Here is a 17,308-nt window from a genome sequence, read left to right as displayed (position 1 = left end):
CTGCTTTAATCAAATGGCCCTGAAGATCTTACTCCTGTGGCATTATCTACTAAGAAATTAGCAAAATACCTTCATAGCAGGTTCAGGTTGGGATGTGCACTGAGTTGCTGTCAACCAGCTGCGGTGGTAGGGTCACCTCCTGGCATGGCCAGGAGGCATGGCCAGGAGGAGACTTCTGGCTCCCAGGAGTAATCAATCACAGTTCCCTTGTTACTTTTTAGCAGCCAGTTCTTTCAAACCACCTGGCTAGGAGCAACATAAGTGTCTGTCAGGGTTCAGACTCTGCTCTCTGTTCAAGTCAGCGTGGACAGAACTCAGTTTCATTACGTCACGTAATGGACAAAAACTTAGCCTTTTTTTTTTTTTTTTTTTACCTAGTATCCCCCCCCAAGTTGTGACTCCACTCTTTTTTTAGCTTTATGATGCATGTCACCATTCACAGCAATAAGTCAATTCCCATGCTGCCACCACCAGTCTCCCACCACCGATGCTCCTTACGGGGATTCAGTAAAGACGACTGTCTTCTTTCCCAATGCTATTTTTCTAAAAGAAAAGTCACACATGCTAAACAATTTCTCTATAACCCAGTAAGACAGCTACTTTTTCCACATCACCCTTTGAAGGCAATCAGATAAATTAGTTACAGTTGGCCTACAACATGCAGCCTGAACTGTACAGTTGACTTGTTAGCCTTTTGAATGCTGAGGGCTGCAGATCTCTGGGAAAGAATGTGTAATTCTGAAAATACAATCTTTTTTAATTGGGAGGTGGAGGAAATTCTGGAGCTTATATTTAAGGAGAGTTTATTATTAATGTGATTCTTTTGGTATCTATGAAATTACAATAGCAATTATGAGGTCTTCATAAGACATTGTTCTCACTGTTGAATAGAAGAGTTTGCTTCAGTCTGCATGGAACGAGGAAGATTACTAACATTACTGACATTAACCAATCAGCTTCTTAATTTCTGACAGATAATTTTTATCTTTCTGTTTTGTGGAGCAATTAATTTTCTCCATCTAAACACTTATGGTCAAAGGTATTTATGTGACTATTATAAAGTACTTGACATTAAGATTTAATATTTTAATTTATTAATATATTAATATTTAAGTGAGAGCTTTTTTCACAAACCTATGCCATTCCTAAATAGTACCAGTGTGCCCTGTAGAATAGGAGATATGTAGAAAACTGAAAAATTTATATCAGAAAAAGCCAATTTAAATTCTTGACTACAAAAACTTCTCACGAATCCGTGCTTTCACTTTCACTTACAACTGGGACTCTTTTTGGACACTTTATTTTATCTTTTTGGACACTTTATTTTATCTTTTTGGACACTTTATTTTATTTTATGTTCTTTCATGAAGTTTTGATGAGCAGAGATACTTTTTTTTTTATCTTCTGAACTGTGCATAGCTTGCTGTGGATGATTAAATTCTTAAGATTCTGTATTTATAGAAATTATATAGAATTTAAACAGTTGGGCTATCCAACAAACATTCTTTCGGTACTGAAAATGCCAAACTTTCCCATCAGTTCCTGTCTTGTATTTGGAATTTCCTTCTCCTTTGGATTTTTAATTTGCAAGATAAAAATCAAGCACTAGGGTGATTTCTGTGGCCTGCAGTAAAGATGCTGCAAGTTTTAATACTTGCCATTAGAATTTTTGGCAAATATTTTCTGGACTCAGTAAGAATGTTCATGTTTTATTTTGAACCACGCAGATGCAGGAGTACTTGTAAAAGTACCAGCTGAAGCATGCAATTTAGCATCTGCAAAGTTAATTGGATTCCTTAAAGGAATCCAAAATGGATTAGGCTGTTTTAAGGCCCTTAACTGATCCTCAGGGAAGGAATTTTCCATGGGGGATCCTATCACCATCACAACCATCAGGGTAAAGGATATTATGCAACAGCCATGACACAAGATGCTGTCAGAGTCTGGCCTACTCTGTGGAATAAATTGCTATCAAAGCAAAAAAAGAAAGTGATGCTACAAGGCAGAACAATTTTCTTATCTATCTCTTTCTTATCACAATTTTTTTTATACTGCAATTAACCACAAATAACTGACTTAAAATTTCGTGTCTTCCTTTCTGTCTTAGCCTCTAGCTTTGTGCTTCGCTTCTAGGAAGCATGGTAAACAATTTCATCCTGTGTACCCTGTTGAATACATTGGATTTCCAGATATAGATAAGCTTCAAGATAATGCAAGTCACTGGATTTGGAAAAGTGTTTTGTATGTAGTGTATCTAGATTGTAAATCTAGATTGTAAATCTCTTTAAATTTTGAGAAACAATGCCAGAGTAATACACTGTTATCATCATATAATTTAAAAAGAAACTTTATACTAGTTTATTTGATTTAAGAAGTCAAAATAAGTCCTACTTGAGCTACCACATTTCTATGTACTTTTGCAGTGGTTTATTGCACTCGTGTTTTGAAGAGGCATGACCTAGTACTTGACCAAATCAGATGAAAAACTGCCAAATAAGAACAGCTATAATGAACCTAGCCTAAGCTCTTCATATACTTTTATGTGTATAGTGTTGTGGTTTAACCCGGCAGGCAGCTAAGCACCGGGAAAAAAAATTAAAATTTGTGGGTTGAGATAGATAGTTTAATAGGACAGAAAAGGAAGGGAAAATAATAATAATGATAAAAGAATATACAAAATAAGTGATGCACAATGCAATTGCTCACCACCTGCCGACCGATGCCCAGCCAGTTCCTGAGCAATGGTTGCTGCCCCCCAGCCAACTCCCCCCAGTTTATATACTGAGCATGATGTCATATGGTATGGAATATCCCTTTGGCCAGTTTGGGTCAGCTGTCCTGGCTGTGCCCCCTCCCAGCTTCATGTGCAGCCGGCAGAGCATGGGAAGCTGAAAAGTCCTTGACTAGTGTAAGCACTACTCAGCAACAACTAAAACATCAGTGTGTTATCAATCATCAACATTATTCTCATCCTAAATCCAAAACACAGCACTATTCCAGCTACTAGGAAGAAAATTAACTCTATCCGAGCTGAAACCAGGACACTTACTAATCAGTGATATGGACCCATTGACCTCCTTGTCCACTGTTTCTTTTTCACTACTGGGGCAATTATTGTAGTTGACATTTGGGTCCCTGTCTCAACCATGGTGTCCTCAGATGCAGTTTGGGTCCCTATCTCAGCCATGGAGTCCTCAGATGCGGCTCGGGTCCCTATCTCAACCATGGTGTCCTCATATGCAGCTTAGGTTCCTGTCTCGATTATCATGTTCTTGGATGTAGTTTGTATCCTGGTCTCAAACATGGCATTCTCAGAGGTGGTTTCAGTCCCTGTCTTAACCACAGTCCTCTGGTAGTACTGAATTGTGGCTCGACAGGCATAGGCCAAGCCCCAGTACAGTGCTAGAAGCTGCTGATTTTCATTGGGGTAGGCAAGGCACCCTTCTGTCAGGTGACATGTCAGTTTACCAGGATTACTTTCCTGCTCAGGTGTAAAATCCCAGGCTATGGGAGGTGACGACCACCCTAGGCACCTGCCCAAATCCTTCCACACACCCTACCACCCAGGAACCAGCTGCCTCAGGGCATGTGTCAGTACTGCCTCACCTAAAAGTTGTCTCCTCTTATGCCAGGACAACACCAGATTCCACAAACCTGACAATAAGCCAACAGTGTTAATTAGTAGTATTAAACAGTTCACGTAAGGGTGAACAAGGACCTCGGGAGCCTGCGCAATAAAACCACCCACATCAGTCCTGGATAGGAAGAGGGAGGTGTATTCCCTCACCCTATCCACAAGATAGCTCTCCCAGCACAGGTAAGGGCATCAATGCCAGGGCAAAGTGCATAGCCATTGTTTGTATTAACATGTTCCCAAGCTCAGCAAAATAAAGAGATAAGCAGTACAGCCAGCAAACTCCGTGAGCCACATAGATGCTTTCTACTTAATAACTACTATAGCTATAGCATGCTCAATTCAAAACTGCTGTTGTCTTGTGCCCCACGTTGGGCGCCAAAAAAGACTGTGGTAGGTTGACCTTGGCTGGCTGCCAGGTACCCACCAAGCCGCTCTGTCACTCTCTCACAGAAAATGAGATTAAAAACTCGTGGGTCGAAATAAAGGCATTTTAATAAAGAAAAGCAAGCCCGCATGTGGAAGTAAAGCAAAAAAAAATATTCTCTACTTCCCATCAGCAGGTGATGTCCAGCCACTTCCTGGGAAGCAGGGCCTCAGTATGTGTAGCGGCTGCTTTGGAAGAGAAACACCTTAATAACAAATGTTCCTCCTCCTTTCTGTTAGCTTTTATTGCTGAGCACAATGTCATATGATATGGAATATCTCTTTGGTCAGTTTGGGTTAGCTGTCCTGGCTATGTCCCCTCCGAACCTCTTGCCCACCCCCAGCCTACTGGCCTATTGGTTTGCTTTTTAATCCTTAGCCATAAGCTCTCAGTTGGCTCATCATGCATCCCTAGACAGAACTCCATGCATTCCAGCAGCGGTCAACTATAAATAAAGGGCAACTCTCTTTCTTGCTCCTCATCTCTGTCTCCATCTCTCCCTGTCTCCCTCTCTCACGTCCGCTCTCCTTCCCAGGCTGTCTCTCCCTCTCCCAATCTCTCTCTCATGCTCTCTAGGTCTCTTTCTCTCTGTTTCTCTCCATCACTCCCCCCCCCCCCCAGCTTTCTCTCTCCCTGTCTGTTCCCCTCTCTATTCTCCCCCTTTCTGTCCCTGTCTCTCTCCCCATCTTGCTCCCTCCCTCTCTCTGTCTCCTTGCATGCATCTCTCTCTCTGTTCCTAACCGCCTTTCTCTCTCTGACTCTCTCTCTATTCCTCTCCCTACATTTCTCTCTCCCCATCTCTCTCGATCCCTCTCTCCCCATCTCTGTCTCCCTCCCCTTCCTTCTCTCTCCATCTCTCTTGATTTCCCTCCCCATCTTTCTCTGTCTCTCTCTCCCACCTCCTCTCTCTCTCCCTTCCCCACCTCTCTTGCTCTCCATGTCTCTCTCCCTTCATCTCACTTCCTCTCTCTCAGTGTCTTTCTCCCCCTCCCTTTCTCTTTCCTCCTCTCTTCTCCCTGCCCCTGTGCCTCTCCCCCTCTCGCTCAATCTCTCCCTTTCTAAATCTCTCTCTGTCTCTCTTGTGGGGTTTTCCCTCCCTCTACACCTCTCTCCCCCATTGGTTCTGTCTCTTCATCTCTGTCTCTCTGTCTCCCTCTCTCCCCATCCCTCTCCCCCTCTCTATCCCCCCACCTTTTTCTCTCCCTCTCTCGCTCTCTGTTTCAGTGTCTCTCCATCTCTCCCTCCTTCCCTCTTAATTCGTCTTTTTCCCTCTCTCCATCTCTCTCACCCCCCATCTCCCCCTCTGTCTGTCTCCCCCTCCTCTCCCTCTCATCCTGCCTCTCTCTCCCTCCTGTTTCCCCTCTCCCCCCATCTCACTCTGTATCCCATTTAATCTCTCCCCACCTCTCTCTGTTTCTCTCCTGCTGTCTCTCCCCCTCCTCCATCTCTTTATCCCCATCTCTCCTCCCCTTTCAATCTCGCTCTCCCCCCCGCTTGTCTCTCTCTCTCCATGTCTCTCCCACCATCTCTTTCTCTGCCCTTCTCTCTGCATCACTCTGCCTCTCCCTCATCTCTCTCCCTCTCTCCCTCCCTTTCAGTGTCTCTCCTTCTCTCTCTCTTCCTCGCCACCTCTCTCCCCCCGGCCCTCTCTCTGTCCCTCTGTCTCTGTCCCTCTCCCTCCCTCTCCTCCTCCTGCTCTTCGTGTCTATGTCTCTCTCCGTCCCCCCCCACCTTCATTTTCTTCTCTCTCACTTTCTCAGTTCCTCCCTCCTCCCTGCCTTGTTGCTTTTGTCTCTCTCTGTCCCTGTTTTTCTGTTGGTTTGTTTTGGTTTTTTTTAGATTTCAGGCTCATTTTGCGAAGTTTTTGCCCATCTTTACGTCAGCTTCACGTCACTTTGCCGGCAGCTCCCGGGCTTGGGCTGGAGCAAGAGCTGCGGCTGCTTTATTATCAGCGGGAGGGAGGAGGATACGGTGCGCAAAGCGGCAAGCACAACGCCTTGCGTTCCGCTTCCGCTGCGACCTGCGCTGTTTCTTCCATTCCTTCTCCACCTCGGGCAGCAGTCGGCTGAGCCCCCGCAGGTAGAAGCGCTGCCTCTGCCACCTGTCTCGGCCGCTCCGCGCGTTTTGCAGCATCATCGGTAACCGCCGCGGGTCAGGCGGCGCCGCTGCCCGCCCGCGGGGCCAGGGCAGGTACTAGGGCGGGCCGCGCCACGCCGTGCCGTGCCGTGCCGTGCCGTGCCGGCGGCCCCTCTCGCCTCTCATCACCCCTTTCCGTCTCTGTCCCGCAGCAGCGCCTGGTCCCGCTGCCCCGCAAATCCTCCAGGGCGGCTGCGGTGCGTCCATGTGAACTCTGGCCGCAGGGTGCTCGCCCGCGGTTCCGAAGGCTGCGCACCCTCCGGTCGTGCTCCTCGGCAGTGGCGGTAGGTGGAGGACGTCGAGGCAGCGCTGGAGTGAGCGGGGGCGGCATGGCGTCCTGGCGGCGAAGACGGCCGGGGCCCGGCTTGGCGCGGCTGTGGGGCTTGTGCTGCCTGGTGCTGGGCTCCCGGTGGGGCGCGCTGGGCTGCCCCGCGTCCTGCCGCTGCAGCTCCTGGCGGATCTGGTGCGCGGAGCCGGCGCCAGGCATCATCTCCTTCCCCGTGCCGCAGCGGAGCGCCGAGGGCGACAATGTCACCGAGATGTGAGTACGACCCGGCCCCAGTCCCGCGCGCGGGGGTGGCGGGGATGGAGCCGCCGGAGCGACGTGGGGACGGCGGGCAGAGGGGAAGTTCCCTGCGCTGAAATGCACTTGCTCCGCGGACTGATGTTCCAGCTGGAAGCCTAAAAGTCCGGTGTGATTGAATTTGAACTTGACTTCCCAGAGATATCATTTCGAACCCATTTAGGTGATAAATCCACGTTACCCACGATACGATTTCCTGGGAGCGGGACGGGCAGTGAAGCGGCGCAGCGGAAGGTCAGCGCAGAGGTCGCGGGTCCGCGGAAATACCTGGGGTTGCAGAAGCGCGCAGCCGAGCTGCCGCCTCCGGCCCCTACATCTGCTGGGGGGGAGGGTGGGGTGGAGTGCGCACCACCCAAATCTCGCTTCTGCGTCGGCAGCAGATTTGGAAAGGTTTTTTATTTTTCTTTTTTTAATTTTTGCTCCCTCTGTTTATTCCTGCAAATGGAGAGTTTGGTGGGTGGCCATTCCCCCTCTCAGATCTCCACTTTATATTCTTTTTCTATTAAAAAAAAGGGGGGGGGAAGAAAGCGATGCAGCACATTCTGATAGAAGGGAGAGCAAACTAGCTTCCCTGCCCTGGCCATAGGCACGCGAGCCTGCTTTGCACTTCCCTATAAGGTGGCTGTAAGGAGAATGAACATTGCGCTGTCTCTCAGCAAGTGTTGGAGCATTAGGAAACCCTCATTAATAGTGAGGAAGGTTTTTTTGCTTGGTTTTTCCCATGTGGCATTTCCAACCTTGTTTGACTACAAATGATTTCAGTAAAGGAATCCAGTAGCTTTTTGTGTTCAGTCCTGCATCCTTTTTACAGCTCTTTGGAATCTATGTACTTTGCCTGAGAAAAGCTGCAAAGACTTGCTGAGCAAAAATTTTGGATACCAGATTTGTAGATGATAGATATGGGGAAAAAAACCCTCTACAGCTGTTTTTTTCCATTTCCATCTTCCTCAGCACCTGCTGTTTCTGCATTGTTTCCCATGACATTTTTAATATAAAAGATAACAGAATATTTCCCTTCAAAATATATACAGATTTCTAACTCTTTCCCTTCTTCTCCTTTCTCCTCTTTTTCAGTTTCTTTTAGAAACAATGTGAAAATGCCATTAAATTTGGTGTGACTTCAGATTAATTCTAGCTCTTGGGCTACCTTTCTGCATTTTCTTATAGTTTGCTGCATTTCCCCATGTATGTGTGGGGAAAAAGCTGGAGACATTCATTTCTTCTACTCATATAGGGCCTACCTTCGGTAGATTTTTAGAACCTAAGAGAATGAAGTAATATCTTTTTAAGTTGTTACAACAGTTATTGTTTCAGATGTTTGTTTAATATTCTATGGATTGTTTAATTAAAAAAAATGCTTCAAGCTATGCATTGTTGCTCATTTTTATAAGCTTTGCTAGCCTTGTTATCCGATATGTTCAATTTGGTGGTAACTCAGCAATTTTCCTCTAGAACTTAAGCTCTGTTTAAAAGATCAGAGAAAAAAATGCATATGTAAATATATATGCTAGACATGATCAACTTACTTAAAACATGTCCAGTCATTTTGCATTGATATTTTTGGGTTTTATTTTTTTCTGTGTTTATCTTTATATTTCTTTTCAATTTTTACTGTATCATTCTGTGACATTGCATGTTGTGTTTGATGATCTAAAAATAATTTGGAGTACTGGATTTCTCAGGAGATACTATTTCACGTATTTAAGATGCTCTTTCATAAAGCATGAAGGCCCTTTAATTAGTTTGCAGACATAAATTAAAAATTGGACTCCTGCAGCTGCCACATTATTTCATTGTGGGAACTCAGCAAATAATAAATATGTAAGGAAGCATTTCTAATATGGTAGATACAGAATGTGAAAACATATTTTTTAACACTGCAGATCTTGTTTATTCTAGCTAAGCAACCAGTTTAAGAGGCTGTAGCATGCATTTTATTTAGGAAGCCTCTGGCCTGATTTTTCTTTTATATGTTCTGTAGTTACAGGAACACAATTCCATTGATCTCTGGTAGAATTACTCTTGGTACAAATGAGAGTGAGAAAAGCATAAGACAATTTCTTGTAATATATTCCTTTATATTTCCTGAATGTCTTTTGAGACTAATCCTTCATTTATTGCTTATGACCTGCTCTTGATTGGAGTGGGTCCCACAGTCCTAGGCAAAACATCCACCAACTCCCTGGGAATGTTGCCTGAGTAAAGATCCTCATCTGGGAAGAAGGCCATGTGCACTGGGAATTTTGCAGGTGGGATACTGCATGGTTGGGTCGGGCATGTGAAACCCATGATGGTGCAAAGGGTTGGCCATGGGCCAGGTGGATGACACTGAGCAGGCAGAGTATGAGTGGGCAGCACAGGTTTCCCCTTGGCTCTGAAAAGTGGGAGAGAAAGCTGGGATAGTGCTGGTAGGAATAACAGCTGCAGTTTCCCACGCATTGAACAGCCTCCACCACTTGGTACCTGGGTGCCTTGACTCTATTTTGGCCCACAGATAAATAGCACTTTAGAGCTTAATAAACACTCTCTTTCCAGTCCAGGTATTACTTTATTCCTAGTTGGATCACCATCCAAATCCACTGAAATCAGCAGGAAGACCTCCAGAGCACTTTTGCATCAGCCCTGTGAGACTCAGCTGCTGAAACTATGGGAGGACATAGGAGTATTTCTGCCTGGTGCTTTTCTTAGTTATATCTTCCTCACTCTTCCCCTTCCTAGTTGTTTTTGCACAGTTTTCTCTTCTGATGGATAAAAGACAGATTTCCAAAATCCTGTGCCTCTAATAGAATCATAGAATCATAGAATCATAGAATCATTTAGGTTGGAAAAGACCCTTAAGATCATCGAATCCAACTGTAAACCTAACACTGCCAAGTCCACCACTAAACCATGGCCCTAAGCACCACATCTACACATCTTTTCAATACCTCCAGGGATAGGGACTCCACCACTTCCCTGAGCAGCCTGTTCCAATGCTTGACAACACTTTCGGTGAAGAAATTTTTCCTAATATCCAATCTAAACCTCCCCTGGCACAACTTGAGGTCATTTCCTCTAGTTCTATGCCTTGCTACTTGGGAGAAGAGACCGACCCCCACCTCGCTACAACCTCCTTTCAGGTAGTTGTAGAGAGCAATAAGGTCTCCCTTCAGCCTCCTCTTCTCCAGACTAAACAACCCCAGTTCCCTCAGCCGCTCCTCATAAGACTTGTTCTCCAGACCCTTCACCAGCTTTGTCGCCCTTCTTTGGACACTCTCCAGCACCTCAATGTCTTTCTTGTAGTGAGGGGCCCAAAAATGAACACAGTATTCAAGGCGCGGCCTCAACAGTGCTGAGTACAGGGGCACTATCACTTCCCTAGTCCTGCTGGCCACGCTATTTCTGATACAAGCCAGGGTGCTATTGTCCTTCTTGGCCACTTGGGAACACTGCTGGCTCATATTCAGGCGGCTGTCGACCAACACCCCCAGGTCCTTTTCAGCTCTCCAGCCACTTCTCCCCCAGCCTGTAGCGTTGCATGGGGTTGTTGTGACCCAAGTGCAGGACCCGGCACTTAGCCTTGTTGAACCTCATACAGTTGGCCTTGGCCAATTGATCCAGCCTGTCCATATCCCTCTGTAGAGCCTTCCTACCCTCCAGCAGAACAACACTCCCGGCCAACTTGGTGTCATCTGCAAACTTACTTGAGGGTGCACTCGATCCGCTTGTCCAGATCATTGATAAAGATATGAAACAGAACTGGCCCCAATACTGAGCCCTGGGGAACACCACTTGTGACCGGCCGCCAACTGGATTTGACACAATTCACCACAACTCTTTGGGCTCGGCCATCCAGCCAGTTTTTTACCCAGCAAAGAGTATGCCTGTCCAAGCCATGAGCAGCCAATAAGATTAGATTTTTGTCCTGTTGCTTAGGGTGCTGACATGTGCTGGTCTCAGTCTGGAAAGCATGTGCCTGTGCTAAAATTGTAATTGTAATTGTAATAAGACAGCTTAATCATAATAATTGTTTTGCAGTATTGATGTTATTAGAGATAAAGTGAACTCCAAAGTGAGGCCTGAGTTAAAATCATGAAATCAGCCATTGAAGCTCAAACCAAGAGCTAAGGAGGAAGAATGATGAGAGTAAAATTAATATATAAATATTGTTAAATCCATACACTATAGGTACAATGGCACATGAGTAATTCTAAGCAAGATCACTTGAGCAAAAATATTAATACAGTTGTAAATGAGTCATTTCAAAAGTTTTCAGGATTTTTTGTAAAAAGCCTGATCTAATATTTTCTCTTTAAGTAAAATGTACTGTTAGTGTATCTCAGTGTATATGACTCTTCATAGTCCTTGCTATCAAAGTATCTTCTTGCAGTGCAAGTATATTCCTGGCCTAATTTGGCAGCTCTAGTATCAAGTCATTAATACGTTGTCTTATGATTATTCAGATGAATGAGGTTTGAAATTATTTGGTGTATTTCAGGAAGAACTGCTTCTCAACAAAATAGTAGGTGACTTTAGCTCTTCCCTTGTAAAAGAGAGAGGTGATTGTGTAGTGTATATATTTCAAAACCACAAAGTAAATTTCTAATGCAGTTATATAAAGCACTCTAGAATTGTTAATAAATAAGACAGGATAAGTAATTTATAGAGTAAATTATTTAACAAGTCATGTGAGCCTGTGCTAAAAAAAAAAAGCATGTTTAAATTCATATGAAGCTCAGTGCTGTTGGTATTATGGGTCTCTCTCATTTTATAATTTTAGACTCTGTTGTAGATTAAATATATTCTAAAACTGTCAAGAGGGCTTCTCAACCCCCATTCCCTTCCTCCTGAAAACACTTTTGGCTGTGCAGGATGGCACAGCTTGGCTGGATTTAATGTTTATTTCTGGTGTTTTGGAATGTTACAGTAAAATGCAAGGCATCGGGCTGCAAATTATTAAAGGGATTTTGGACAGTTGTAATACAATAGCTCCTTTTAGGAATCTGTCCATTTTTTTTCATCTTCCTTTAAAGATCTTAGTTGGTTATGGTGAGTTGAAAATAAGCATTATGAAAATCAGTTTTGTAATTTCCAGGCTCTAAAAATACCCCAAATATCACAAACTATAGGGTTTTATATATTCTGGTTTCTTTTTGCTCTCAGGTAACCTTTTGCATCCCTTGTTTTAATCCTTGTTCTTCCAGTCAGTGAGGACTCATGGGGCTCCTTGGGAACTTATCTGGGGTTGTCTCTGGCAGGCTGAGACAGTGCAAGCTGGCTCTTGCTGGAGGAGGGCAGCATCCTTCAGGTGTTCAGTGTTGTGCAGGATTGGGCTGGCAAGACATTACCTGTAGTTGTATGTCTTTAGCCACTCAAGAGTTTTAAGAGAGGTTTGGGATTTATATACTAAAATGAAGGTAATTTGTATGAATTTGAGGCTTTGGTCTAGAATATGTTTTCATGAAACTTCCACTTCTTTCCATACTAATGAGAAAACAGAAGGCCCAGAGTCCAGCTTCCAATATCTTTAGAATGGCATTTACCAGATTTTTCAGATTCTATTTTTCCTTTATTATTTTTATGCTGAAAGTATAAGAGAGAAAGCAGCCTATTGAGATTCTAGATCTCGAATCACTCTAAACCAAAAACTTTTACATAACTAAATAAAGGTTTTATTTCTCCATTTTGAATTAGTTTTAAAATAAGAGGGGAAAAATAACGTACGTTTTGGATTGCAGTTCTCTCTTTCCAGTGTTTGTCACCTGTCACTGCAGCAATATCTAACATCATGTCAATAAAGGTGGCTAGTAGAATTCTTTGCCCAAGCTGGATGAGTATAGTAGGTAATGAAGCATAAAAATGATGAAAAATAGAGCAGAGAACTTTAAAAACCCTCTCAATACTTTATTGATGTTAAATGTATCTTTAGCTTGTTATATTTGGAAAACCTCTCTTTGAAAACTGTCCTTTAAAAAGTGAAGCACTCTTTGTATTAACTTATCATTTATGTGTAATTCAAATAGAGAAATAAATTCATAGAGGTTTGAAAGCCATATGCCTATGCTGCATGGGACGTGAATACAATCTATTACTGGACACTGTTTGCATTTACAAAGATCTACTTATAGAAATGTATGTAGGCACATAGCTGCTATTGAAATCAAATATATTGGGGATGCGCCTTAATTCCTTTTTGATTGTGAGACTAAGTTTTCAGAAACTACATAAAGCAAAGCAAACCAAATTAACATCCCCTGCAATATGCATATGGAGATCTCGTTTCTTATATAGCTACTATTAACCATAACATTACAGAATCATAATGCACTTATGGGAAAGGAGCCATGCCATGAAAATTCTATTGTGACTATGTATATTTTTAAAAATTTTCCTGGAGTAAAATGACTTGTATTGACTGATGTTTCAGTTGTAGCTGAAATGATTAAATATATTTAATACCAGGTCAGCTACTCTTGTTTCTGACATTCTTGAAGATCAGATTTCAGGTCAATATTCCTTAGTTCTAAGCAGGGCCTGAAGAAACAAAATTTTTTTACAGAACTAAGAGAAAGTAGAACAAGGCAGACACAAGACCCAAGACATTTGTAAAAGCAGTTTAAAAGATCATAATCTCTAAATGGTGTGACTTGAACCAGCCTTTTGCTAAGCCTACTGGTCCTGATCTAGCAAGATACTTAGACACCTTTTATTTTAAGGGGAAGCCAAGGCTCAAATTCTGGCCTTGTTAAAATTGGTGGCAAAACGTCAATGAAATTAGCATTTCACCAATGTAGAATAGTTTAGAGGACATATGCTAAGGATGAAAAGAACTTTGATTCAAGCATTTTCTTGCCTTTTTTTTTTATAAATTTGGAAGAGTAGGGGTATTCTTGAGGCCTATTAGTCCATCATGTGATTTATTTTTGGCTTGGGGCTTTTCTTGGATCCCAAGTGTTTTCCTGCTGTGTGAAGACTAAATATGTCAAGGCAAGAGGAAGTTGAGATTGAGTATTTTAGAGGGGTGTTTTACAAAATTTCAAATAATTCCATATTTAAATGAACCTGCACAGTAGTTCCATGTGCAAAACAGCGGCAGTTGCAATTGCTACAGAAGCTTGTACTAGATTCACTAGTTCACTATATACATTTGTATGATGTATAAAGAAAAGAAGGACAAGCAATTAATCAAAGTTAGTCCATTGCTGAAACAGAAACAGTGAAATGGTAACACTTCTAAGCTTCTTATGGGAGAATCTGTTGACAGAACTCTAATTGGGGCTGGGCAAGTTTTTTTTTTTTCATCTTGGTTTGGCATTTCAGACAACAGAAATCTTTTGGTTTTAGATTTAAACAAAATATTTTTTTACCTTTTTCATTTCTGAACCATACATATAAAAATAATTAGGGCCATATTAAGCAGATATTCTGTGTAACATGGACATCCTATATTACACAGTCAGATGCTGTATTCTATATGAAGAGCATATAGGATGTGACTTTTTCCCATAATTCTGCAACAACTGTTTGATTTTCTAAATGCCAGACTGCACAGCAAGCATATGCAGATAAATCATGTGTGCATACTGGGCATGTCAGACTTATTGGGCATGCGTGGGGGACTTTTCACAGCATATGCTGTTAGTGTCATATGCTGGACTTGCTAAGCATGTCTGGGACTGTCCCAGACCTCAGCATTTAAAATCTGGCAAGTCTCTATGAACTGTGTAGCAAAGGCACTTAACTCAGCTGGCTACTCTCCTGCCAGCAATGGAGAGTCCGCCTCTTCCAGGAAGTAATTCAGAAGGCCTAAATTAGATTCTTACTGCAAATCTACTTACTTATCTGATGTAAGCGTCCCCCTCTCTCTCCACTGACTATAAGAAAACTTTGGGGACAGTTCACTGAGTGGGAAAAGCAAGACCTCCCTTCTAGCAAACAGCATCATGCTGTGGAGTAAACTGTTTGTGTGGTCCAAAACAAACCATTTCAGCAGAGTATTGTGCAGGGTTGCTCTGCTTGATTCAGAGCATGGGTTTGAACCAAGGTCTTGCATGTCAGCATCTTAACTACCGTCCTATATGGCATACAGATGTGGATTTGTCTTGATTCTTCCTGTCAGAGTTGCCTAAATTCATGTGGAATACTTAAATATGCTTTTGGGTCAGCGAGCAGAACTGTCTGTTTAGCTAAGTGACTATGATACTTATCTGTATAGTGAGACAGCTGAATCCTGTTCCTGCTCCACTGAATGTTCAATTATGACAAAAATTTTAACAGCATGAGCAGGTAAGGCTGCGACTGCCCTCTCTGATTGCTTTATAGTATGGTATCATTTGGGAGACTGGGATTACATTCCCTCAGGAAGAGGGAAGAATTGAACCTGGTATTCCTGGATAATAGTTGAACATTATTTCCAGCATTTCCTCCAAATCTGTGGTCTTCTACCTCACGTAGATATGTCTTGCAATGTAAGTATATTTTGAATACTGTATATGCCTCGTATTTATATGTGTACACAAAAGTTTGAACTTTTCACATTAGGTTCAAATAGATTTACAAACAGTTTGAATTGGCACAAATCCATATGTGGCATAAAGATACCAAAGTGGAAAAATATTAGTGCTGGATAGAACTTTTGGGGTTTTTTTCAGCACTAGACATCACTGCAGATTCTGGTCTGTGTTTGTGTGCAGTGGCTGTCTTGTTGCCCAAAGCCCATGTTTTTTGGAGGGCATGGACCTAGGTGGCACAGCTACAGAAATAGTTACCACTTGTCCTGAAGGTGGGAGGAGGTGGAAGAAAGATCGTTTTGATCTTCCCTGCCCTGAACATTTCTTGCAACTCTCCATGGCGTTCATGTCTGTGTGGAGACAGGGCAGTTGTTCCCTCCTCTTCAGTATGCTTTTATATGCAGTTTTTGCCTGCTGTACAGCACTTTGCATCTTATTATGATTTTTAATAAACAGTTTATCTTGAAGCAGTTTTGCTCTCCACAGTTGGTATCTAAAGTGAAAGGTTTAGGAGATGACAACCCTAAAGAGTTGTAGTTATTTGAACTGGCAGCTTGATCTGATGTAATTGCAGGTGAACGCTTCACCCATCCTGAGGGTTAGGGGAATGCTGGAAGGTGTGTAGATTGGAGGAATTCTGAAGGGTGTGTGCAGCAGTGTTGCATAATTAGGAAAACCATAAGGATAAATAGGCTGGACGATGAGAAAAATATTAGTCTGCTCTTAAGCAGTGGCAGAGACAAAAGCTGTAAAGGTAAATGAAGAATGCCATGAAAATTGTGGTGGGTAAGGAGAAGGCAGCTTTTGCAGAAATAGTGAAAAAGTTTGAAGACCATTGTACCAAATAATACCTTGTGAAAGAGGTACATGCAGGATGAGAACAAAGTTTGAAGGGAAACCAATAGAGATCATCAAAGACTTAAAATGATGTCAAAATAGAAAATGAACACTTACAAAAGAGTAAATTTTTATGAAGTATAACAACAAAGTCAATTTGATTGCGCTCTAGAAAAGGTAATATGTACATACCAAGCAGCAAAACAAACAGAAATACAAATAACCTGGATGAAAGACGCAGGATGTTTTACTGTGTGTACCATTGCAAGGGAGAATTTCCCAGAAATTAAATTGACCAAGTAGAGGAATATGAAAAGCTATGGAAACAGTGGCAGCAATATGTCAGTCAGCATGAGTATTAGAAATGCTCTGGGTAGTGACAAATGTGCAGAAAGTGTAATAAACACATCATTATGCTAAAATATGCAATGCAAGCAAGAAAATGCTTGTATTAAGTGAAGAATGGGATTCCTCAAGTGAAGGTGAAGTGCTGTTTTTAGGAATACTAGTGGAAGAAGCTATAAATTAAAAAGATCGGCCAATTAAAATGAGCAGAAATGGACTATACAGGACAGAGAATGGAATGGAAATAAACGTGATAATAGAAAGTGAAATAGGGAACTGTAAAGAGCACATAAATGTGGAAGAATAAAGAGTGCCTCTGAAATGCTTTAACAGAGGAGCAATTTTAATGCTGTTGAAATGTTCTCCAATAATGTATTGGTTAAATGTAAATGGTAATATAGGTGTTGATATGCAGAAGGTGGCAACCTGTTCTGGGCCTAGAAAGCTGAGGTAAACATCAAGAGAGTTAATATAATGGAAATATAGAAAGACAATCTGTAGCCCTTTTGGAATGTTTTAGTAACAATATGAAAATTAAATGTCTTCCATTAAGAGACAAGATATGGCTTGGAGATGACACAGATCTGTGGTCAGGGCTACACAGAATGTTTCACAAGTCTTGAGAAAGAGGCTAGGAAATGAGTTGTGAACTAAGGCAGCAGATGGTATCATTTGAAGAACAGAAAAATATCTACAAATTGAGTTCTCTATTTAATAATTGCAAAGAAAAAAATAATGGAGACTATGACCATATGTAGACTCTTCAGACAAATAAAAAGAGAAAAAGGAGCATTTTTGCTGGCTTATGGAAAGGAGAATGTCAGGAGTCAAATTATTCAGCAAAATTAATGCATTAA

At 42.3% G+C, this 17,308-nt stretch overlaps 1 protein-coding gene across 7 annotated transcripts in view; it reads left to right on the top strand.

Annotated features, from left to right (window-relative positions):
* Positions 1-5,593: 5,593 nt before the first annotated feature.
* Positions 5,594-17,308, top strand: part of LOC104013813 (BDNF/NT-3 growth factors receptor-like) — a 219,604-nt gene continuing 207,889 nt past the window's right edge. For 3 of the 7 annotated variants that reach the window (XM_087770663.1, XM_087770662.1, XM_087770664.1), the window contains exon 1: positions 5,594-6,738. In XM_087770663.1, the coding sequence (XP_087626789.1) occupies positions 6,527-6,738 (212 nt within the window). In that variant the 5' untranslated portion in view covers positions 5,594-6,526. The remainder of the gene's footprint in view (positions 6,739-17,308) is intronic. The other 4 variants (XM_087770667.1, XM_087770666.1, XM_087770661.1 and 1 more) reach the window with 3 other exon arrangements.

The sequence above is a fragment of the Nipponia nippon genome, unplaced genomic scaffold, assembly GCF_047370975.1.
Source record: "Nipponia nippon isolate SJK-2023a ecotype South Korea unplaced genomic scaffold, ASM4737097v1 scaffold_33, whole genome shotgun sequence".
Lineage (NCBI taxonomy): Eukaryota > Metazoa > Chordata > Aves > Pelecaniformes > Threskiornithidae > Nipponia > Nipponia nippon.
Note: the sequence above shows the minus strand (reverse complement) of the source record. Positions and strands in the feature narration are given on the sequence as shown.